Source organism: Centruroides vittatus, unplaced genomic scaffold (assembly GCF_030686945.1).
Source record: "Centruroides vittatus isolate TY-2023 unplaced genomic scaffold, ASM3068694v2 contig_337, whole genome shotgun sequence".
Taxonomy (NCBI): domain Eukaryota; kingdom Metazoa; phylum Arthropoda; class Arachnida; order Scorpiones; family Buthidae; genus Centruroides; species Centruroides vittatus.
In genome coordinates, this window is record NW_027122161.1 from 753,116 (window position 1) to 779,472 (window position 26,357).

At 33.7% G+C, this 26,357-nt stretch overlaps 2 protein-coding genes across 3 annotated transcripts; one reads left to right on the top strand and one right to left on the bottom strand.

Moving 5' to 3' along the window:
• Window positions 1-50: 50 nt before the first annotated feature.
• On the bottom strand, window positions 51-25,497 carry LOC136974036 (patched domain-containing protein 3-like). Of its 2 annotated transcripts, none has more exons than XM_067268811.1 (5): window positions 25,239-25,497; window positions 4,392-4,926; window positions 3,136-3,614; window positions 2,658-2,990; window positions 51-1,299 (listed from the first exon to the last, which is right to left on the bottom strand). In XM_067268811.1, exons 2-5 carry the CDS (start codon window positions 4,907-4,909, stop codon window positions 53-55), a joined length of 2,577 nt encoding a protein of 858 aa, XP_067124912.1. In that variant the 5' UTR covers window positions 4,910-4,926; window positions 25,239-25,497; the 3' UTR covers window positions 51-52. The 2 variants fall into 2 exon arrangements, with proteins under 2 accessions (XP_067124912.1, XP_067124913.1); XM_067268812.1 differs by lacking the exon at window positions 25,239-25,497 and adding an exon at window positions 24,952-25,056.
• LOC136974020 (uncharacterized) lies at window positions 17,308-18,729 on the top strand. Its single transcript, XM_067268788.1, has one exon. The coding sequence runs from the start codon at window positions 17,308-17,310 to the stop codon at window positions 18,727-18,729; it is 1,422 nt and encodes a 473-aa protein (XP_067124889.1).
• Window positions 25,498-26,357: the final 860 nt, after the last annotated feature.

Here is a 26,357-nt window from a genome sequence, read left to right on the forward strand (position 1 = left end):
ATAATATACGAACAAGAGAATTTACTTCAATAAATTATTTTAAAATTAACAATTATTTAAAATAATTTTTTATTGACGATTTGAAATACAACCGAAAGTCATCCCACAAAGACAATAAAACTGGTAAAATAAATAAACCGTAAAATATCGCAGAAATTATTACAATAAGAAATATCTTAAATACGCTTACAAAAAACTCATAGGGAGCAGTTACCAGTAATGCAACTCCTATAATTGTCGACAGACATCCTTGCACGATAGCATGACCAGCAGCGTTTAGAGCATCCTTAATTTTCTCATCCGAAGTGTTTTTCTTGCTGTTTACATACGCATACGATATGTGAGCCGAATAGTCCGTACAAAATCCTGTTATAACTATTAACAATATCATAGATACTTGATTTATACTTATTCCCCATATTGTCATGTAACCCATAACAATGACTTCAATTGAAGCAATTGTGAAACCAATGCATATTGCACAAAATAGGCTGGGAATGAAAATAAGAAACACGAGAATAATTAAGCAGGAACTGATAGATATTGCTTGAATTACAACAGGAAGCGACGTAAAAATCTGATCGTAGTAAACATATCGATAATTAAAACCCTGAATGGGAAGATCGGATGATTCTGTTAACATCCACATGTTAGAAAACATTCTATTTTCAGCACTTACACTGTCGAGTAGACCCGTTTGAACAAAAAACCTCGAAGCCAATATCTTTTTGCCATTTGCACTGAAGACAATGTTTTTTCTTAAAGCTTGAAATTGTTTAATTTTTAAAAATACGTTAGACAAAGCATCTACAAAATCTTCAGGATTACTCAAATTATAACCATGAAGAGATATCCAGGAATTCGGATTTTGTATAAATTTCGAATATGATCTTAACCACGAATTAGTAAGATTTGATCCAGCCATGTAAGGAGAATTTTCTAGCCTAATCATAAATTTTTCGATCTTATCTTGTACTTCGGGATTTGAATAATCTAATGGTTTGTTAATCAATAATTGAATTCTATCGCGATAATTTGAGAAATATTTAACGTCGTCCTGTAAGTAGTCAATCATATAAGATTTCTTGGAGAAATAAATCTTCAAGTCGGTAGAAGTGTGTATATATTTTAAAGAATAAATAGCGCCACTAAGATAAGCAAGAAAGATGCAGATGATAGCAAATTTTACTATTGGTAATGAAATAATTCTGCCTAATTTTTCTTTATAGAAATTTGTTGTGGTCCTCTTTTCTCTGATCTTTTCCGGAAGAAAACTACACGTCATGAGTGCTTGAAAGCCTGTAAATAAACAAGGCATACGTTTTCATTATAAACATTCTGTTATTTTGGATTAATTAATCGTGATTAACGTTAAATTTAACAGTTTAATTTATGACTAGTTTTTTAAAGTTATAAAATCAATATTATAAACAATGTCTGGTTTTAAGCAGTAATTACAATATTCATAGTACATTATGCAATTAGTTTATAATATAAGCGATTATGGCATGAATGGTGATTTGGCACAAGAAAAGAACGAGTGGGCCGAACACTGTTTGAAGTAGAAACTGCTTTCAGCAAGAGCCTCAATGAGCTTTCGGTATTGCACATCCAGAAGTATCATCCATGATCACAATTGAAGAAGGTTGACAAGGCTCTAGAAACGTGAAAATCTAGAATACGGGAGCGAACGATAAAATATTAACAGCTTTGAGAAGAGTCGGAAGAAAACAGGAATCGGACCTCACGTTATTTTGAGTTCCTCTTCCTCCAGTAGTGACTCTGAGAATTTAGACTGTGGCAGTCATCTGAGCAATGTACTTGCTGAAGTGGAACTCACATCTCATGGCGAGCCTTATTGAAAAAGAGGAAGAAAGGAGTTGTCCTAATCGAAAAATATGACCAAGACGAATAGCAAAACCAATTTCTTCCGCAGGTTGTTAGTGATCACAAGAAGAGAGATCCAGACTTTAAGAAGAGAACGAATGCCAATTACAATTAATATTCCACTATGTGAAATTATGATGTTCATCTTTGGCATAGAAATTACCAACTGTGAATTTTAAATCCTTAATTCTGTATTATTTTGTACTTTGCTTAAAATAAAGAAAATTTAATGTTACAGACTTTGGTAACAATGTCTAAATTTCATATAAATTTAGCCGAATTTTGTAAATATTACTTTTTCAGTAATGAAAAAAGTTAGACAGGCCCCTTCTGAAAACTATGACTTTTGTTTTTAGCCCCGTTATAATGATCACACTTATATATATATTATGTAATATAGAAAAAGAGAAAAAGAATATATAAAAAAATATATATAATATTTTTCTTCGAAGAAATAACTTTTACTTATATTTAAAATTAGTTAAAATCAAATTAATTTAATTAAAAATAATAAAAATATAAGCAAAAAACTAATTGCATAAAATAATCTACTTTTTAAATTCTCTGTCCATCCTATGGCTATTTTAATAAATTCTTCAATAAATTATAATTGAATCTTCTCGAAAAGATCGTTCTTTAACACACAATTTACCAAAATTGGCCAATTTTAAATAAATTTAATTGCGAATTTCTAGCCAGGAGCTTTGCGTGCTATTTTCCTCGAATTATTAAAATTATAATAAATTTTTAAAATATTAAAATATAGCTACCTGAATTTTTATTCCATCTAACAGGAGAATAAGACACTGATTGTCGAATTTTAGCTTCAGCATAACCGCTAATTGCAAGGCATCCACCAAAAAACGTTACTTGAAATATATAATCCATTAACATGCTTAAGGCCATGTATGTACTCATAATCTGAATTACTTTATAATTAGTAGTTAATCCAATCAACGAGCAGATTATATTAGTTAATGACGTTATAGTGATAGATACTGCTGCTTCAGAATATGCTAAACTTAGCCTTTTCTCTACAGGATCTTTATAATCAGTCCTTCTCCACGCTGCTAATAGAACAAACGAGTCATCTAATCCGATACCTAAATAATAATATAAAGTTACTCTGTAAAGATTCAAAAATTATAATGGTGTTCACGCTAAAATACTAAAGGATCAAATTATATACAGTACACTCTCCCATGTGAGCGAGAGTTGTCCGGATATGAGAGAGTCTACCGTACTTACCTAAGACAATAAAAGGAATAAGACTATTTATTTCGATAAACTTCATTCCACAAATGAGTAAAATACCAAAGGCTGATATAACTCCAAACAAAGAAGAGGTACATCCACAGACACCAACTAGAGGTTTACTCGTTGCCCAATCCGTTGATAAACACGAAACCATCACAAATATTGTTGTTATGATTCCGCTGATGATAATATGAATTATGATGTTCTCAATGAAATAATTCGTTTCTATGTTGATGCTTAATCCGGTCATTTTAATTACATTAATATATTTGAAAGTAAAATGAGATTCAATTTTCAGAAATTTCTCTTCCCACAGTTTGGAAATTTCTTGATTAGTAGAATTGTTATAATTTACAAAATATATTAAACGAACCGCTTTAAAATCTGTTACAAAATGGTTTTCATCCGTAGATACTCCACCCAAATTTAAACTATGCCTGACAATATTGGAATTCCATTCTATGGGATATCTGTAAAGAAATTCAAAAGGAAAAATACTGTTAACAGAAATAAATCATAGAAAAATAATAAAGAAAACTTTAAATATTTAACGTTGATTGCACTCTATTTCTGGCAGATGGTGTTAAAAAAATAATGCCGTTTCCTATGGGCAAAATCGTTTTTGAAAAATTGCCGAAAACGAAAGCAAATGAAACCAAGCAGTTTTTTGCATTCAAATCTTATTTAATTTTTCTATTAACAGACGGTTGAGAATTTTGAAAATTGTATTTGTTAGTTTTCTATGAATTTGTAAAGTCGTAGATATTCGCTAGCGATCCCCTACAACTTTCCTTTCTTTCCTATTTATACCCTCTCTTCCAGTAATTATGACCCCATTTGCAACCCACATCTTTGAGAAAAAGTTTCTCATCGATATCTACACCAAAACAGAAGAGAAACATTCCCTTGAACTTGAAAATCATTTAATTGTGTGTATTTCGAATACAGAGCCCAGATTTGAGAAACAAGTTTCTGAAAAAAAAGCACATGTTCCACACTAATTTTTTGCTGTAATTATAAGATAAAAGCATATCAGTATCGCTGTTTTTGTTTTATTGTGTAAAACCTCTGGTGAATTCCAACGCGGTCACCACCCACACTTTGGGATCCGCGGTTCTAGTAGATTAATTAATTGACCCGGCAATTTGGTTTCTTACTTTCATTCAAAACGAGATGATATTATTCAAAGATTACATGGGACCAGCAACTTAAAAAAAGTAACACAATAAACTGAAAAAATCACCTACCTGATTTTAAAGTTTTTACTTTTAATTTCTTCTATTTTATCTTTTAACGACAAAACATTATTTTTAATGCACTTTCCGTTGGATTTTCTACATATATCCAAATATGTTAGAGTTTTTCCTTTCCACTGAACAGATATATTGAAAATTATTTCATTTAACGTCGTCAATTCCTCAAAAATCGATTCGTTGAGCATAGATTCTCCATATTTGGGTGTGACTACAACAACGCCACTTCCTCGGTATCTCGTTATGTGTGAAACATCAAAATCAGTGACATTTTCTGGAAATAATCTTTCTATTTCCGATCTGGCTTTTACGGTTTTTCCGTCAAGTGGAAGAAATAAATATTCTGTATCATCAAACACCTTTAATCTTAGGATTCCCAAACACATCAGTGCAGTGAAAAGAGAAGGAATGATTATAAAGTATAATGGATGCCGTCCAATTTTTAAGCCCAACCATTTGAAACTGGATGATACAAATCGATTAACAGCATATAAATCACCTTCACATGGCATCTCGGAATTTTATATTTCTACAAAAAAAAACAATATTAATTTAATAAGTTCGGTTTATTTAATGCTTATCATTACTGTTTGGTCGCGCGAAGAAGACATTAGACAACAATGCGATAACGTCAAATGGGAAGAATCTATTTTTAAAAAGGGGTGTTGCCTTGTTAGAAAACCGAAATAAAGTTACAATTCCAATACTTTTTTACCTTTATCGAATTTAATTTGATAAAGGGCGATCTACCAAGGAGTAATGCCTTCCGGGAGAACTCTCTAAGGAAAACTTTTAGACACGTAAATAAAACCCGGGAACACCAGGCCAGCTTGTTGATGGGAACGCGATATTCTCGTATATAACAGCAAATAGAGACTAGTTTCGCATAGAAAATTATCCTGGTTGATCTCACTTGTTGCATTGCCTTACCCCACATAACTAAACCAATCTTCAGATAACGAAGCTACTGATAAATCGTTACAATCAAAGGTTTAAGTAATTTCGCGCAAACATGTTTACGTGAAATTACTTCCTCAGGTTTACGAATAACAATGAATAAAATATTTATACTAAATTATGTAAAAAGTAATAATAGAAATTACATAATTTAAAATAATACCAAACAGTACATTATAATTTTGAACATAATTCATTGTTCCTATCATTTAAGCCGGATTAACGAACCTCTAGAGTATTAAAAATGACTTATTTCTCCTGTAAATATTCTGCATTTAGACAATAATAAATTCTGATGATAATACAGCAAAGTTTCTATAGGATACAAGTAAAATTACTCATGTTTATTTTTTATTATAAATGATTTAAGATGTGATTTATATATTTATACAGAATTTGATAAGGTAGTGTATATTTAGAATAAACTATACTGTCCTAGATAATTAATAATTGATAACAGATAATTCACAACCTTTCAAACAGAATAATTCGGACAATATCAATCCTATTACAATTAAGTTTGAACCTTTTATTGTGTTAATTTAAAATTCATTGATTTCAAATATGTAAACATAAATTCTTTCTAAAAATATATTTTTATCCACCCCAATCGGGGCTTTTTACTTTAAATACCGGTATAAGTAAAGCGTGTCACAGTGAGAATATATAGATCGACAATTTGAAAACTACACTCGGTAATTCGCATTTACTGATTTTAAATACAAAATCTAGTCAATTAGCAAATTATATAAATTAGTCAACGTATCACTACAATTACAGAACTAGGCTTTATTATATCGTAGAACCACTATATGTTCATTTATCCACGTCAATAAGTATAAAGTCCAAACGTAGAAATAAGTATCAGGGATAGAATGACAGTTTGATATTGTAAACATTGGATAAGATTGTTTTATATAAAAGTTTGCGTCTAATTTTTGTTCTGAACTATTAGACAATATCTCAAAATGAGTAAAGTTTAAGAAACAAAATTTGGCACAGTAGCGTGTGTATAAAGGGCCTTAATGCTATTCAATTTTGGTTCTTTATTAAGGGTCGACAGAGTAGAGACATAGAAGGAGACACATGTCGTATCTCCAGTGTGGTCGAACTTAGTGAATATTTTACTCGTTATTAGCCTTCACATTCTTATAATATAATCGAGATGGGTTAATAATAATAATAATAATAATAATAATAATAATAATGGTGGTGGGAGAGCCCAGTAATTTTACTGATCCATAGGGCAATGCAGGCTGGAGCATAAGCTCCTGGTAGGGACACCCATGCCAGTAAGGTCTATGGGGAAAAATGAAGCTAAAAGTGACCACGCCCACATTTTGTGGAGATATTCATCATGGTAATAACTAGATCAAAGTGTGATACCGGCTCGGACGTCGCCCGGGTTAACAAGGTCCGCGTTCGTGAGTTAGGCAGAGGCTCACGTTCGAAAAATAGGTCACAGTCTCCCTTGGTTACCGGTGGCGAAAGCAGCACTGGCCCAAGCATGGCTACTGCAATGCCCTCAACAGATGTGAGGAACCAACCCAGCCTTGGTGTTTCTGTGGCAATGCATCCACAGACCACAAAGGCTGGAAAACCACGCCAACGGATGAAATGAACAGTAGAAATGAACGAGTTTATCATCCGTACTTATTACACCATCACAAAACTCGAAACAAACATGACAGCATACAGACAACAACTACACCATAGATTCACACAACAGTATCCTCACCTCACTGTAACCGAACAAAGGGTTGTTGATCAAAAAAGAACAATTATACACAACAACCTTATTCCACAAACAACACTTGAACTTATCAAACAACAGGTTGCTGATCAAATACATCAACAGACAGAAACATCTAACATTAATGAAGATCATGTAACCTGTCAGGATAATCCAGCAACAAGCATTGATAATAACACACATACAACAATTACCACTAATGATACTACAGACACTTCCTCATCCATCACTGATAACATAGACTTGGATTTAGTTAATACGCTCTCACTTATATTTCAGGAAACACTCACTAAATATACAGGTACAGATCCCACACAACGACCACGAATACCAAAAATCAACACGTCAAAGGAAGTAGGAAAAACACTAAATTATGTAAACACTCACTTACTACCACACTACATTCATTCAATTTCTACACTCGCAGACATTCATACATTAGTTTATGCTGGGGCAGTCACAGTAGTGACACACCATGGACTGAAAGTACAATCACAGACAAATACACAGAAAACACAATTCTATCACAAGTCTGCCTGGCAGAGAAGAATAGAAACACAAATAAATGACATTAGACAGAAATTAGGCAGGCTAACACAATACACTAAAAACAACATAACACCCAAATTAAGGAAACAGCTCAAAAACATTTTCAAGAAAATAAAAACACACACAAAACATGAACATCACAACACACGCATTACAGAATACATTGATACACTAAAACAAAAACTTGCTGCCAAAGCACGTAGACTCAAACGTTACAAAACATGTACACTACGAAAACAACAAAATAAATTATTTACAAACAATGAAAAACTCTTTTACAGACAAATTAATAACAAAGCAAACACTGATACACAGCACAGTGGCACACCAACAGAAGAAGAACTCACAACATATTGGTCTTCTCTTTGGTCCAGTGCTGTCTCGCATAATGCTGATGCAGGCTGGATCGAGGAGGAGAACAGAAACTTGCACAACATACCAACTATGTCCTGTGCTGAAATAAACATACATGATTTCCAATACACTGTCAACAGAACACACAACTGGAAGACACCTGGTGTAGACAACATTCACAATTTCTGGTACAAAAAGTTCACATCACTGCACCAGGAACTAGCTAAACACCTAACACACATTATCATCAATCCACAGGACATGCCAAATTTTCTTACTCAGGGCATCACCTACATGAAACCTAAAAACAACAATACCACCGACCCCATACAATACAGACCAATTGCATGTCTTCCAACACTCTACAAATTATTGACATCCTGTATCGCAAACAAAATATACAAACATATTGAAGAACACGACATTCTAACAGAACAACAAAAAGGTTGCCGTAGAAATCACAGGGGATGCAAAGAACAGTTACTCATAGATTCAGTCATTCTACGGCAAGCACACAAACAACACAGAAACATACACATGGCATATATAGACTACAGAAAAGCATTCGACAGTGTTCCACACAGTTGGCTGCTACATATTCTACACATGTACAAAATACATTCATCACTCATTGCATTCTTTCAAAACACTATGCAGCACTGGAGAACAACACTACATTTAAGTGTTAGTAACCCTTCCATACAAACAAAGCAAATTTTTATTAAGCGAGGAATTTTTCAAGGAGATTCCTTGAGTCCTCTCTGGTTCTGCCTAGCCCTGAATCCATTATCCAACATGTTAAACAACACGCAATATGGTTACAATATCAGACATGAAAAAACAACACAGTTTACACTGTCACATCTCATGTACACAGATGATATAAAACTTTATGCATCCACACAAAAACAACTTCATCAATTCCTACAAATCACACATTCATACACCAAGGACATACAAATGGAATTTGGCCTAGATAAATGCAAAACAGTTCACATAGAAAAAGGAATCCTGAAGAAAGAAGATTTTGCACTTGGAAATGGAGACATTATTGAATCCATGGAAGAGGGCAAGTTCTATAAGTATTTAGGATTCCAACAGGCCAAACTAACAGAACATACACAAATAAAGCAAAGATTGATTAAAGAATACCAAAGTAGGTTAAATGCTATTCTCAGAACACAGTTAAATGCAAAACACACAGTTAAAGCAATAAACACATATGTCATCCCAGTACTCACATATTCTTTTGGAGTTATACATTGGACTCACACAGATCTTGAGCAACTCCAAAGGAAAACAAGAACAACACTTACTAAGCATAAACAACATCATCCTAAATCTGCCACAGAAAGATTAACCCTTCCACGTAAAGATGGCGGACGTGGCCTGATTGACATAGTTAACCTTCACTACAAACAAATACAGTCACTGCGAGAGTTTTTCTACAAAAAACAAGAAACATCACAATTACATAAAGCAGTAACTCTAGCAGACTCGAATAACACACCATTAAACTTACACTCACATCATATGGACACAACACAACATATAAAAAGCATAGACACCATTAAGCAATCGTGGGCTCGAAAGGCACTCCATGGCAGGCATCCTTATGATCTGGCCCAGGATTTTGTTGACAAAACTGCGTCAAACAGCTGGTTAGCACGGGGATGCCTCTTTGGGGAGACGGAAGGATTCATGATCGCCATACAGGATCAGGTCATAAATACTAAAAACTACAGAAAACACATACTCAAAGATGCAACACTCACAAATTACACATGCAGAAAATGTCACGTCATGCCAGAAACTATACAACACATCACCTCTGGTTGCAAGCTCTTGGCACAGACAGATTATTTACACAGACATAATCAAGTAGCAAATATAATACACCAAGAGCTTGCAAAGAAACACAAATTAGTAGACATCCACAAACCATACTACAAATACATTCCGCAGACAGTATTGGAAAACAACACGCACAAAATGTACTATGACAGAGCCATAATCACAGATAAAACAATTTATCACAACAGACCAGACATCACACTCATTGACAAACACAATAAAATCACATACATTATAGACATATCCATTCCAAACACTCACAATATACAAAACGCATGCACTGAAAAAATTAGCAAGTACACAGAACTCGCCCAGGAAATAAGGCATCTGTGGAGGATGGATAGGGTGCTTACTGTACCTGTTGTTTTCTCCTCTACAGGTGTCATGCCACACGCACTACACAAAAGCCTGGGCACATTACAATTGAATAGAAACATATACATCACACTACAGAAGGCCACTATATTGAATACATGTCATATTGTGAGAAAATTCCTGAATACAGACACACACACTGATACACTTCTTTAATTTCTGTTTTGGTTACTATGCCTTGACTTTGGTCCGGCATAGTACACAGCCACCGGTGTTAACCGAGTATATCTCACTTAACCCAACATAATAATAATAATACTGTAATAATAATGATGATAAGTTCAGAGTTCAAACGGTTAAGAGTTGAAATTTGGTACACAGTTAGGATATATCATAAGAATGTACACTAAGAAGAAATTTCTCAAAATTTCTCTCGCGGGAGGGAAGAGGGAGAGGGATAAGGATTACCCCGAAGAACTCCGTTTCTACCGTACTATTTTAGATGCGGTATTTTGCGTTTTTGTGAAAAATCGAACATACTTTTGGACCCATCTAAATATTCTCTAATTATTCTCTGAAGAGAGAGGACCTAATTCTTGCATCCAATGAAAACAGGTAAAATCGGCTATAATCTAAATATCTTAATCTTCGTTATCGTTACTTTTTGCGTGAGCAACATCTGGCTCATCTGCTAGTCTTTTTCTTTTTTTTATAAAACTCGTCTCTAGCCTCAAAATTAAGCTTGAGTTCTAATATGAGAACAGACAGAAAAGGAAATCTTACAAAATTTGAAGATGATATTTATTATGCACTAGAAAAAATAAATCACATTGACCACTTCAAGTTTGGATGTTAAAACGGCAATACTGCACTATCTAGACATTGTCCAAAATACAACATTGATTGTCACATTGTCACCAACCAAGTTTCGGTAGAGCGTTTATTTTCCGCTCTCAAAATTATTAAATATGATTTAAGAGCATCAGTGAATGCTGACTTAACAGAAGTGATTTTTTTTTGTAAGAAGTAATTCAGTTTATAACAGAAATGAAAAATAATAAATTAATCAACGTGGCAAAACAACCTCTTTTTTACCAGTCTAAATGTTATATTTCTCATTCTTGACTTAGTTTAATGTATCTGTATACTTATATATTACCCAATATACCCGTATATTATGTACTGTACTACATTTTTATTAAACTAATTTGTTTGTATACGAATATATTTACTATTTTTATTCATACACGCTTGCCAAATACCAATGCCATCATCAAAAGAGTCAATAAATGTGAACTTATATATTCAGTAGATGTGTCAAATTTTAATGTTAAATTAATTTTTTAAAATCGTTTTATTTTGTATTTTTTTAAAAATAATCAGAATCGTCATCATTATTACTTTGCCGGCTGTTATACAGTATAGGCCTATAACAAAGGAAAAGAATGACGATCGGTCAAAAAATGACTTTCTCAGATTTTTACTCTTTTGGATTCGGAAAGCCTCGAAACGTAGAGAAGTGCAAACAATGTTAGAATGTGTACCAATACTACCAATTGATTTAGTTCAACCATTTCAAGCTTAATAACTCCTGTGTTAAACCATCCGACTCCGATTCAAAACCGTGCCTCCCATACAGTCTAACATTTTACAGGAAAAAAACCGAATCTTTTGCATATCTCGACATTTCGAGGTGCCCTGGGTCCAAAAATGCAAAAATTTGGGGTGGGATCATTTTTTGAACGATCGCTACACTTTTCGTCTGTTATAGGCCCTATTTAACAACAGAAAAGTAAAAATTATCGTATTGACTCATTACTTAGAGGAATATTTTAGCTTTGGAATAAAAAATTTCTACATTCTATTCTTATCAGAACTATATTTATTGATGCTAATATTCTGAGGTCATGACGACGAGAGAATTTTCGGGCCTACTTTGTTAACAAGTCCGCCCCTGGTCAGAGTCGAAGTCGTGTAAAAATCTACCGACTCCACAGCTCTGATTAGAATCCTATTTAACTCTTCTATTAATGTACGGTTCAGAATTTTTAAAAATCGAAACCGTTAATTTTCTACGACTTTAAAACACAACGTGCTTTGACACTAAAATGCAATCTATAGTGTATTTTCTTAATTATAAGTTTGTACACGAAACAATAAGATTTCTTAAAGAGGAAGAGAATTCTACTATATACTTTACATTAATAACTTATTATTAACAACAAACTAATCATTAATAAGTATACCATTATTAAAACGACTAATTTGAATTTAAAAAGTTGTTTTAAAAGCATAATTAACATTGGGATACAAATAACTTATTAAAAATTTAATTTCCTCATCTGGTAAATCAAAGCTATTAATATACAGTAATATAAACTGGAAAATGATAAATATTAAGTCACATTTTAAATTACAATCAATTATTTTAAGTTGTGAGCTATATCATAAACAACTATACTCAAATTTAACGCTTAACGCTTTAAATTTAGAGGTAAAAATTATTTGTAAAGGTTTAAGTTAAGCATTACCTTTCAGACGAAATTCTGCAAACAATACTTGATTTCCTATGTTATTACATTTCATAATCTTGATATTACTGAGGTATTATTTTATGAAAAATTGTTTTTTATATATGATTAATTTGACATTATAAAAGTATTTACCAATCAGAAAGTAATACTTCTACTTTATTTGTTCCAGGCAGTTTTCGAGGAAATCAATTATCATATATTATTATTTTCTTAGTAATGCTACAAGAACAATATCTTATTATTACTTTTCCGGCTCTGTTGTCTATAATAAATAGAAAACATGGCGATCGATCAAAAAATCAACAACTCAAGTATTAAACAAATAATTTAACACATTTTTTTAAGCAAATGATCCGACATTGTCTATCATTTATTTCCTCTGTCCGTATACTTTTGTGACGTAGTATAGTACTATATACGGAACTCTATCCATTATATTTTTGTATCCTACTTTGACAAGACCATCCCACAAAATAACCAAGTTTTGCAGGTGGCTATCTTAAAAAGGTTTTACGGTATTTAAAATAGAATTTCATATCGATTAATTCCTGTCAACGTTCGATTTTCTGGCTTCATATGTAGCGTCTAGCAAGAAAGTTTAAGAAATTAATAAATTAAATATAATTTTAAAAAATATATGTTGTATTCACTGAATTACTGCGACAATAAAATAACGCAAAATAGATTCGCCATTACGCAGGTAGCACATAGCACTTGCCCGCGTGGAGTGTAGTGTTTTGCCCCCGTACATCATACTGTTACCGATATCAATAAAGTCGTGCCGGTTATGTATCTAACTCCGTTCAGGGAAAACTTTTAAAATCAAAGTAACGTTACTTCCGTTCTAAAGCGGAAGTTTGTATATAGTTAATCTGGGCATCTTGCTCTATGCTTCTTACATCTGGTCTCGACTTTCATCTAACGTCTTCTCGAGATTAAGCCAACATTAAACTAGAATATTGGAAGCCATTTCATGCTTCAAAGTCGTACGAAGATAAATAAATATATTAATAAAATATAAATTTATTTTTATTTAAAAATTTCTTAATTGTTAATACCGTAATTAACTTCTTAGTTCATCACCACTAAATCATTTGTGCGTGTATCAAATACAAAGTAGGCCTAACTAGATTTTTCTACAGTTGAAAACAATACATTTCATTCTGTTAGGAAAAATATTTTGTTAATTTTAAAATTTCTATACATTTCTAAATTTTAAACGATCTTTTACGAACAATAATTACCACTTAGCGATATTTAAAACCTGCAAAATACGTCAGTAATTACAATAAATGCTGGATATTTTCTATTTGATGCATTGATATAATTGAAAACGTATGGAAAGTGTTCCTGATTTCTATCTGAAAACGTTACGCTTCCGATAAACATAATTACCGAAGAAAAGCGCCGAAACGATTCCAAATCTAAACATGGATCTTACAGCGATTAATGCTTACATTTAAATTTCTAATTACCTTACTTCACAGACATTAAAAAAAAAAAAAAAACACACATTTAGTATTTGTTATAAATCCTCAATATCAAGTTCATTACCGAATATCACGTCATTAACAGAAATACTTAAAGATTTCTAAACACGATGGCTTAAACACTGTCAACAAGACAAATTTTAACACAAGAATTTGAAATTACAAAGTTACACTTCCGGCTTTAAAGTGTTTTTAAAACTTTTAACGGCGAATCATTCATGTTTTTAAAGTAATTTTAACGGAATTTTTAAAAGGTGAACGTTCAGACACACTTGTCTTAAAACTTGATTTACACTTAATTAAAATGATTAATATAGAAATAGAAATAGGTTAATCAGTGTGTTTCAAGAGTTGTACTATAAATGTTTAGTTGTTAAGTCATTAATAATAATTTTAAACGGTTTTCGATCGATTATTTAATTAAATTTATTATTAAAAATTATTTTTGTTTAAATTTTACGTGTTATTTTTACGTCATTCTTATAGTCACTACGTAATAAGCAATTTATAAAGTTGATAAGAGAAAGTTAATGCTGCTTCTACGTTAAAAATTAATAGTGAGTGATTCATCATTATCTTGAAATAAGCATAAAATTATTATTGAAATAAAGTTACAACTAGGTTATTTAATTTTATTTGTGTAAAACAAATGTTACGTGAAATAATTATAAAACTACAATACAGAATGCATATGAAAAATATTTCCTTATACATTCTGTATTTTATAAGTAACTATCATTATTAGTCATGCTGTAATGTCAATTTAAACCTTTATAACGGTAGCTAGTATAGAAAAATAGAGCGTATATTGCCAGTTGGCCAAACCTTTTTTTTATTTAGTTTGAATTGATGGGATAAGAAAACGCAACACAAAAGCACATCGAGACGTTCCTAAGATTTTCTTGGGAACATCTCAATGTGTGTGGCCGAGCATTATCTTGTGGAAAATGAATGTTTGCAGTCATGCCGTGAAAACCAACAGACGATGGCGCAAGATTTACAGAACGTACTACTGTGCATGCAATTTATCCAAGAGCCATACTGTCGTGCTAGCACACCCTCTTGCCTTCCCACGTTCTGTCCTGTCCTTAGTGGCACGGATAAGAACCCGTGGGCCATAACCCTTGTGCCCAATACCAATATGTCGATCCAGCATCATCCAACTTACAGCAGCGAATATATTGTGACCATTGAAGTTCAGTTAAAAGAAACTAGAATAATTATTCTTAACATATACTTCCCCAAAGGTGCAGACAATGATAATTTTATTGAGGAACTTCAAAAAATTATAGATGCCTTTCAGGGCACGCATATTCTTGTCTTGGGAGACACTAATGCTCACTCCCCCACTTGGGGAGGAGTTAATCTGGATGGTCGGGGTAGGCTCCTCGAGGAATTCATGCATCGCAATGCTCTTCTCTTGCTTAACAATCCTATGTCTCCCCCTACTTACTGCTCTGCACGCGGGTATTCCTGGATCGACTTATCGATTTGCAGTGCTGGCATGTATACTAGCATCTCCAACTGGAATGTCTCGCCTAATGAGACTCTGAGTGACCATGCTCATATAACCTTTGAAATTATCTGCAAGGAAGACGAACATAGCGCTCCGAGCAGCGTCTACGTCCCCAAAAGAGCCAACTGGAATCGAATTAAAGAGTACTTAGAAAACAATCTTCATAATCATCCACTTACCAACCGTAATGAGGCGATAGTCCAAATTGACGCGAATATTGACACAATCCGCAAGGCCTGCGAAACGCTTATCCCCAGAGGCACTTCCTCAAGGAGAAGAACTCCCTGGTGGACTCCCAGGCTGAATGAGTTACGTAGGGAAACCAACAAGCTTCGGCGCATCTTTCAAAGACACAGGAATGACAGAAATAGTGCCCACCATAAAGAAGCTTACCTCAGTAGCCTCAGAGACTACAAAAACATTATTAAAACAGAAAAGTTGCGCAAGTGGCGCGAGTTTTGTACGACCACCTCGAAGGATCCGTGGGGCTTCGTTACAAAGATGTGTATGAATAGATTACGCAAGGCCCAAATTCTGACAGATACAAGCGCTAGTGACCACCCACTGACCATAATTCAGACTTTGACTAACCAGCTTAACAAATTTTGCCCTGTAGACAATCCCATGACCGACAACGACTGGCAGCGTAAAATCCGCGCTGAGAAAGATAATCTAGTGGACAGCGAGAACATACCGCTTTTCACTCAGGAGGAGATACGTATGGCATTTTATACACTAGGAAAACGCAAGGCCCCTGGCATGGATGGGATTAACGCAGAGATTGCGACCAATCTGTGGGAAATAATTCCAATGCACCTCACCAATCTATATAATAACTGCCTAAGTCATGCCATATTCCCAAAAGCCTGGAAAAAGGCCAGAGTATTTCCCGTGCCCAAACCGGGTCCTAGCAAAGATGTCAGACCCATTTCCCTGCTCCCTATATTAGGGAAAATATTGGAGAAACTAATTAAAACTAGATTGGAATGGCATGTGGAACACTACCGCCAACTAAACGACAATCAGTTCGGCTTCCGTCACCAAAAGTCAGCGGAGGAAGCCATAAACCACACAGTTAACAACATAAATAGCCTCCTGCAAGTCAATAAATACGTCCTGGGGGTCAGCCTTGACATTTCCAAGGCATTTGACAGTGCCTGGTGGCCCCTAGTGACATTTCAGCTGCGTAATATCAGGTGCCCACGCAACTTACTGATCCTGCTTCAGGATTATTTTCGGGACCGGATAGCCATCCTGCAGTACGGGCAACACGAGGTGCAAAAACAGATAACTAGAGGCTGCCCGCAAGGGTCCGTGTGCGGGCCCTTGCTCTGGAATATCACCTTCAACGCCTTCTTGGGTGAACATTTTGGGCAAGAATCCTGTACCGCTTATGCGGACGATGTCTTTCTGTTGGTGGGCGGCAGATCGAGAGCAGATCTCGAATTGAAAGGAAACCACCTCCTCCAACTAGTTAGCACCTGGGGTACCAACCATAAACTAGACTTCAACCCGGCCAAAACAAAGGCAATTATTTTCAACTAACCGAGGGGAGGCAATCTCTACCTCATACTAACCCGTCTTGAGGATGAATGGCAACTCCATTAAGGTAGAGAAACACCTCAGGTACTTAGGCATCACTCTGGATTTCAAACTTTCTTGGGCTCCACATATTGAGCATATCTCTAGCCGCACGGGCCTTATTTTTCAGGCGTTTGCTCAGGTGGCCAGGAGAGACTGGGGCCTCTCTCCTGAGGCCCTCTCGACTATATATGACGGTATCTTTATCCCAATCGCTACCTATGGGTGTGGCACATGGGGTAGCGCCATCTCAAAGGTTCACATCAGAAGAAAACTGGTTTCCGCACAGAGGCGAGCTCTTCTGTTATTAACTAAGGCCTATCGCACCACTAGTAATGTTAGCCTACAAGCGATCGCACGGAAATTACCCATAGACATTGAGATCTCTATGAAAACGAAGATGCAACAAGCCAAATGGGGAACGAATATTCAGATAGGCGACATCACAATTGAATCTGCGGATATTGAAAGGCCTCACCCATTCGGTGATACCATTACCCCCACTTACAACTTCTCAAGTAGCTGGAATAACCTTAACAATGCCAGTATCCAAATATACACCGATGGCTCAGGTATTGACGGTGGTGTAGGTTGCGCTTATGTTGTTTATGACAACAGTGAGGAAATTCACAACCAAAAATTCAGACTACATCCGCAATGCAATGTATTCCAAGCGGAGCTTCTGGCAATCAGCAAGGCCACGAACTGGATTAACAACACCTACTCGAATTTCAAGATCGACATCTACACTGACTCGTTATCTGCCCTTAAAATGATCTACAGCATCAAGCTCCATCCACTTGCAGTGGAGATACGGAACAACATCTGCGTATCCAATAATAACATTCAAATATTCTGGGTCAGATCACATCAGGGTATGGAGGGGAATGAGCGGGCGGACGCCCTTGCAAAAGAAGCTGCCCTCGACCCAAACATCTCTTACGACTACGGCAAAATCAGCCAAGGGACTCTTAAACGGCTTCTGCGGGAGGAGGCCATAGATACATGGCAATCTCACTGGAACGAACTTGGGCACCACATCATTAAGCAATTCATTCCTGACCTCCGGCAACACAACAAAATAAAGTGGTTTACCCCTGACCACTATACTACTCAGTTTTTGAGTAACCACGGGAAATTTGCTCACTACTTGGCGAGGTTTGTCAATAGAACGTCTGACGAGTGCCCCACCTGTGGGGTTAGAGACGGAGCTAACCATTACCTATACGACTGTACTATAACTGCCAAAGAGAGAACTGAAATGAGTCTTCTCCTGAATGAAATTAACATAGACTGGCCCTGCGACCTTACCGACATTTGGAAAAGTCAAGAGATCTTCCACGCCTTCAAAAGGCTCGCAAAAAAGACGATTCTTACTAACAATCAGCTGCTCCAAGATGGGGCAGTTGGGGGACCAAATAGCTCCTGAGGGGCTGCGCTTTCGGGTTTTCCTATCCCCTGCTGGGCGGCAATGCCGCCCTTCTCTTTAGGTACAGGGGATGTCATCTTGTTCTTTCTCCACGCGATACAAGCTGTAACGCGGTGATTCGTGAAACTGTTTTATTTTATTGTTTTATCCACTCTATATTTTCATCTTGTCTCTTCAATGTAGCATTCTGTAGCGCCAATTATATTGTTTCCTACGCCCTGGTTGTGCCACTGGCAGGTACAGGGCATGTAAAATAAATCTTTACGTCAATAAACCAACAATACAATACTGTGCATGCAAATTTATCTATGCTAATTACTTGCTAATTGTACGGGAGGAGACAGAGTTCTGGAGTTTGCGCCCGCGGAATGAACTGCTCCAGTGAAATTTTCCTGGTTTTTTCCGTGTAATAGGAACCTAGTTTTTTCAGAAGCAGCAACCAAAATGGTTGCATTGCTGTATATTATCAAACCAAACCTGCTGCGCCCGGAGTTCAAGTAATTATTTCCGTAAAAATGTATTTCACGAACATAAGCAATCTCTAGTTGATCTGAAAGATATTTAAGTTAGCTACCAATAACCTTATTATGTAAGAAATTGCTTAGGCCTATATAATTTTCTTATTCTTTAACAACATGATTGATTTACAAATTTTCTCCACGGTAGCAGCTTCCGAAATGAATATTTTTCTGTTTTCCTTCCTTCTATCGTTATATTTTTATCAATAATAATTTTTCCTTACGGATAATAGCATTCTTATATAACTGCGAATAATAGATAACGAATGAACTTCTAATTTTTATGATATTATTTTAAGTTTATTTCAAAAATAAGACTGAAATTTATCTGTATTATAAACCTGTATTATATTATTAAATAAAGTTTTATGTTCTTTCTGACAATCTCTTGTTAATTATCTTTATTATCGTTATCATGCCGGGAAAAAATTCCATTTTTTTGAATGTGCTACACTTAATAGAGAAATTCTACTTGTAGAGAAAAATCTGAAGGACGATAATTGTTACGTATTACGTATATATGGAAAATATTGAAGATACAGTTTATAATGAAAATAGATATGGAAATAGTATTATAATAAGAGCTGAAAACACTATTTAAGTGTTTTCTTTTGATGTAATTAACACCTTGAAAAAGGTTTAACTTAATTGATTTCCTCAAGTAGAAGCAGGGCCGGATTATCGAATAGGCAAAGTAGACAAATGTCTAGGGCCCGTAATTCGGAGGGGCCCGGCTTCAGTGCAGAAGATTAAGATTTATCTGTTTCAAAAGGAGTGAAACGTTATTTAAGAAATTAGACAGGACAAAAAACGCTGTATTTAACAATTCCTACTAAGCTCCGCTCGACTAGCCATTATCTAAAAAAAAAGGTCAACAGCCATCCGTGCGTCAGAAGTAATGTGCGCCACGAGATCTCTCGCACCATCTAGAAATATTCCTAGGGCCGCCTCTCGTGGTAGTACTGATGTGTGGTTATGATTTATTTTCTAAATCTAAACTTATACGTCGCGACATCGCATATTCGATGTAGCGTTCAAGTTGCTCGAGTGCGAAGATATTACAATTCAATAGTGTTTTATAAAAGAGTTAAAAAGGGTGACACTACGGTGTGACTTGGGGTGACACCACGATATCCGCACCGGGTGTCACCCATGCTAGCTACGCTAATGTCACATTATATAAGATTTGTTTAGAAGCAACTTATTTAAATGGGGCCTTAATTTAAATTTTGTCTAGGGCCCGCTAGAGGCTTAATCCGGCGCTGAGTAGAAGTTCTAAAAAAATTCAAAATTGGCTTGAACAATAGAGTAGAAGTATCTCTTTCTGATTGGTAAATGCTTTTATAAGTACAGGGGAAGGTTAATTACTGTAATATATATAGAAACAATTGTCAATAGGAAATCTTCTGTAATATAAAAATTATTACATTCGCTAACACTAAAGAGCATCCGTTATTGGCAGAATTTCGACTAAAAGGTAATGCCTAGGATAAAACATCATATTTTGAAGTAAAAGTTAAATATAAATCGTTAGAATGTTGCCTTTCTTTATTAGAATAAGTATTATTATGACTAAAAACTATAAAATTATTAATTAATTTTGTAGTAGGTATCAAATATTGTTTAGCATTAGATGTTACTTGTTAGTAATAATAATTAAATAAATAAATACATCAAAAGCTGAGGCAATGAATGTTTCGCACCAATTAATAATGCATTATATTATTTTAATATTCGGATATATAACTTTTATCCATTAATCACGTACTCGGAATGTTTGATCATCACGCATTTTAATAAACTAATTATTAAAAAACGTGATATTTTCTGTTGTTTTTTATGTTATGTATTTAAATAAAGAACATTATCAGTGTTAAAACTAAGATAATTTAAAAATTTGATTCATTTAAACTAGTTACATAAAAGTTTATAATAAAATTTATAATCTTTTATTTATAAATATATTAATTTACTCCATAAACCGGTAAAATTGAAGTACAACGAATTTTTATTTTCTATGAGTATTCTCACACAAAACTTTTCCTGGTATCAAAATCTTAATTCCATGTTTTTTACATTCAATTAAGATTTTGATACCAGGAAAACTTTGAAAACGTGTACAATTTCTAAATTATATTCTGTATATATTAATAGGTTTACACTTGTTTTATAGCAAATAATAATATAATTTTTTTATAAATTAATAATTGAAGAAAATAGGTGAAAAATACGTTAATTTTTTAAAAAATATTTATAACATATTCGAATCTGTATATTGAACAATACATTTTCTGAAAAAGCTCACAGTAGTCACACATTGAATTTGAGTATAAATGTTGATGATCTAGCCCAAAAATTGAAATAATTGATTGTAATTTGAAGGTGTCCTAATATTTATCATTTTCCAGTTTGTATTTTTGTATATTTTATTTCAGCTTTAATTTTCCTGATGAGGAAATTAAATTTTTAATAAATTATTTGTATTCCAGTGTTAATTATGCTTTATGTTAGAAAACTTCTAAATTCTAATTAGGCGTTTTAATAATGGTATATTTATTAATGATCAGTTAGGAATTAATAGTAAGTTATTAATGTAAAGTACGAAATAGTGCTTCCCTAAGAAATTGCATTGTTCAATTAAGAAAATATATTATAGACTGGCAGAGTCGCATGTGTCGACGAGCTTAAGTTTGCCTACTTTAGGTAAAGTACATATAGTGGCGTGTTATCCCATGGGCAAAAAAGGAAATTGCCTGGGGGACCCACAAACAGAGAGCCTAAATCAATCCTTTATAAACTCATTACAGTACTAAGAATATGGAAAATTTAAATTTCGCCATATTTGGGGATTCTAGATAGTGTGGTGCGGGTGCAGGCTGCACTAGCAGCGTTAAAAAACGAACGAGAATATCAGGGTATTCCCCAAAATTGCCCGAACAAAAATGTTTGAAGTCAACACTGTACATAGGGTCCCCTAATTTAAATTTACCTGGGGCTCCATGAATTTATAATGCGCCAGTGAGTACAAACCAAATTTGTACAATTGGTACAAATTGCTTTTAAGAGTTTAACTTCTTCCGTGTGACACGGCTAGTTTTTCCTATATTCGTAAAACAAAGGCAAAACTAACCACGTCACGGGGAAAAAAGTTGTCGGTAAAAGTTCATGATTTTATTAATCAAAATCCAAAAGTGTAAAAAAAATAAATAAAATTGGATGTTCCATTGAAATTTCGATGTTGTTTGTCAACCCTCATAGAAGGAGGGATAGGCCAAGGTTTATTTTTTACGGCATTAAAAAGACCCCTGGAAAATATCAAAGTTTTATTGTGTTAGAATCATATTTGAGGAATAAAATCGGGATTTTTCGAGGTCACGTAAAACGTAGACGCTTCAATTTTATCAACTTTTTCCTTTTCCTATTATTCTTTTTCAACAACAGTATATTTTTTTTTGCAGATAATAACATTCTTATATAACTATTGTCTTCGTAATAAATATAAATTATGAGTCAAAAACAGAAACATTTCTTTAAGTGATCAATACATTTAGAAAATATTGTCAAATCATAAGTAATTTCTTCCACGTTTCCTGATATAAACAGCATATCGACTTGTTTGTGTGAAAATTTTCGAGGAATTTTTTCAAATAATCGTAGTGAATAAATAATTATTATAGTAGACATGAGTCAGTCTGAGCTGAAAGAGTCTATGTCAGATAAAAGGGTGGAAAAAGTTTGTAGGACTTCACATATGGATCACAGTAAAAAAGTATTTAAAAAAGTAAAAATAAATATCCAGCGACGAGTTGCTTAACTTTCCCGGACATTTAAAATTTCGGTTGCGCCATCTGTTATGATATTTTATTTATAAAGTTTTTATTATTATTTTTAACTATTATAAAATGGAAAAAGCTAAATTTTAAGGATAGAGATGGGTTTTATAATTTACACAATTCACCACTGTCGCCCGTCTAACCGTCTGTCTTTCCATAATCTCTAGTACGGAGTTTACATAAAATAGCCACCTGGAGCATCCTTTTGGTAGATTGCTATAGTATCGTGTTTCCTTATTCCATCAAACCAAACTATAAATAAAGTTTAGCTAACTGACACATAGGCGCCATTTTTGTTTCCAAATTGCTGTTACAAAGGCTTAAATTAACATTATAGCATGGCTAATAATGAAAGTTACTTGTGAAATACAAAATAAATAAAAATAACATTTCATATGCATGTTTAAAGCGCGTAAAAAATATTTTTATAATTTCGTATCTTATAAATAGTTAATCAAAGTTGAACACACTAACGCATTCTTATTTCAAGTTACATTTTTTTTACGCAAATAAAATTAAATAACCTAGTTGTAACTTTATTTCAATAATAATTTTATGCTTATTTCTTGATAACGATGAATCACTCACTATTAAATTTTTAACGTAGAAGCAGCATTAACTTTCTCTTATCAACTTTATAAATTGCTTATTACGTAGTGACTATAAGAATGACGTAAAGAGAACACGTAAAATTCAAACAAAAATAATTTTAAATAATAAATTTAATTAAATAATTGATCGAAAACCGTTCAAAATTATTATTAATGACTTAACAACTAAACATTTATAGTACAAATCTTGAAACACACTGATTGACCTATTTCTATTTCTATATTAATCATTTTAATTAAGTGTAAATCAAGTTTTAAGACTAGTGTCTGAACGTTCACCTTTTAAAAATTCCGTTAAAATTACTTTAAAAACATGAATGGTTCGCTTAACCAGGGTAAAAGTGTTCCTGATATAAACCAAGAACACTTTTTATACATTCTATTGTATATATGCTACACACAAATGATTTAGAAGTGATGAACCAACGTGCTGACAATTAACAATTTAGATTATTTTAAAATAAAAATACACTCTTATTTTATTAATATATTTGTTTGTCTTCGTACGACTTTGACGTGACTTCCAATATTTTAATTGGGCTGCAATTTGAAAAAAATTGTAGATCTATTAATTCCCTCTGTCTACATGTCTGTCTTTCCGCAATCTCGGAGTTAGATATATGAAAATCGAGACCAGATATGAAAAACCTAGTGATTGGAGTCCCGAATTAACTATACACAAACTTCTGGTTTGCATAGAAAGTACATTATTCTACTCCTTCTCATCAACTAAAGACATTCATTATCGATTGATGATGGAATGAGTAATAGAATAATGTTATATGAGAGATAATTAGACGTCAGTAACATTGTTAACACGCTTGCTATTTTGTCGACATGTGAAATATGTAAACAATTTAAAACCATAGTAGTTTATTGTATCCAATAACAGCAGCTATTATTCGAAGATACAACAGTGTTCAATTATATAATAGCTATTGTTATCAAGTAGCCACATAAAAGTTACGTAATAACTATTCTTATTGATGTGTTACTAAGGAAAACACATATAAAGTAACCAATCTCCCATAACGATTACATTAAAACCTGCCTAAAAAGGAAAAGGTTCCTCGGATCAGAGCGATTTTCTATAGTAAAAATTAACTTGTTCAAAACGAAAACCTGCCAAACCGGAAAAAAATATTCGGTACGGAACGAGTCTGGCTTACGCAGGTTTCACTGTATTCTTCAAATGATGCCAAGTTCTTAAATGTTTTTAATACATGAATAGATAAAGGCTCAAATAGCTAATACATTTACCTTTGATTCTAGTATGAAACATTGAACCTACTTTTTTAAACATTAATATTTAAATTTAAACTTGAAATATAAAAAAGGAGGAAAATTTAGCGTACTAAAATAAACAGTCCGAACGAAAGGTTATTCACTACTAAAATATGCTAATCTATTGTCTTACGGTATCCATTATATTAGTCTTGGTATGTTTCAGCAATTTTCTAACTCTTATATTAGAAATCTAACATATTTGGTATGTTTATATATAAGAGATAACACTAGAATTGCTGAGAAAAATAAATTTTACTCACTTGTTAAGTAGTTAAAGCCTGATAGTGTTTTCACTACATGAATTTATACCTCTACAGACCATTTCATTAACGTCGAAGGGGGTAGCAGTCATAAGTGAAGACAGCTGTTTCAAACGTCCATTTTCCTTTTATAATACTCCTTCTCCACCGAGTTTTCTTCTTAATTTATAAGTAAAATCTGTCTATGACGAATAGACAAAATACCAATTAAAAGTTCTAATTCCTTTCGATCGATAAACTAAATTAAAAGTCTGGGGAAGAAGTTTAAGCGTGCGCGCTGTTGGCACTGTCCTAATTACGTTTTTGAAATAAAAACAGCTCGTTACGTAGACAATACGTCATTGTTTGTATCGGTACTACTGTTAAGCGCTTAAGTTATTTTATATAAATAACAAATGAAAAAGCTTGAAAGGTGACTTCGTTATTTTTAACTTTCCGTTTTATTTGTGTCTGAAAAATTTGAATCAGTGATGCTCAATAGGCACAGATTTTTCAACTTTTCGCCATTTCAAGGTTATCCTAATTCCCTTACATTAAATATTTATATAACAGTTATACTGTTTATAAAATTCGTAAGTTAATTTTAAAAAATAAAATAAATTTCTATTTTCTAATTTATTTTATAAAACACAGTAACACCCTCTATCTCGCCACCCCTTGACCTTTAACCATAAAGGTTGGACCCCTTGTATTCAAGTTACCGTGCCAAATTTCGCTTCTTAGTGTTTGTTCTATGCTGCTGAGATATTTAACGAAATAGCGACCAACACACCACATACACCCATGGAATTTTCCCGTTTTTTGATTTATTTTGGGTACAGGAATCTTAAAACATCGAGAATGACAGTCAAATGATTTAACATAATACTTATACACACACATTACGTGTTAACAGTATACTCAGGACATTAAATTACCACACAGAAAGCTTTTTCTCTGCGTGTTATTCAAGATAAATCACGTGAGCTTTGAGTGAATGTGCGAATGATAAACGAACTCGGAATAAAGTTCCACAAAACACCATTGAAAACTGCTTCACAAGAGGAGGTTTCGGTCAACAATTTATTGCCAATGATTTGTGTGCAGACACTTATCTGGAGATGGTTCTTTACTTCAGGA

Bases quoted from the DNA above. Each gene is read 5' to 3' on its own strand.
- LOC136974036 (XM_067268811.1), bottom strand. From the start codon at position 4,909: ATGCCATGTGAAGGTGATTTATATGCTGTTAATCGATTTGTATCATCC. The intron at 2,991-3,135 runs GTAAGTACGGTA...ATTATTATTTAG, and splicing joins TATTCCTTTTATTGTCTTAG to GTATCGGATTAGATGACTCG. The intron at 1,300-2,657 runs GTAGCTATATTT...GTTTATTTACAG, and splicing joins TAGATGGAATAAAAATTCAG to GCTTTCAAGCACTCATGACG.
- LOC136974020 (XM_067268788.1), top strand. From the start codon at position 17,308: ATGAATGGCAACTCCATTAAGGTAGAGAAACACCTCAGGTACTTAGGC.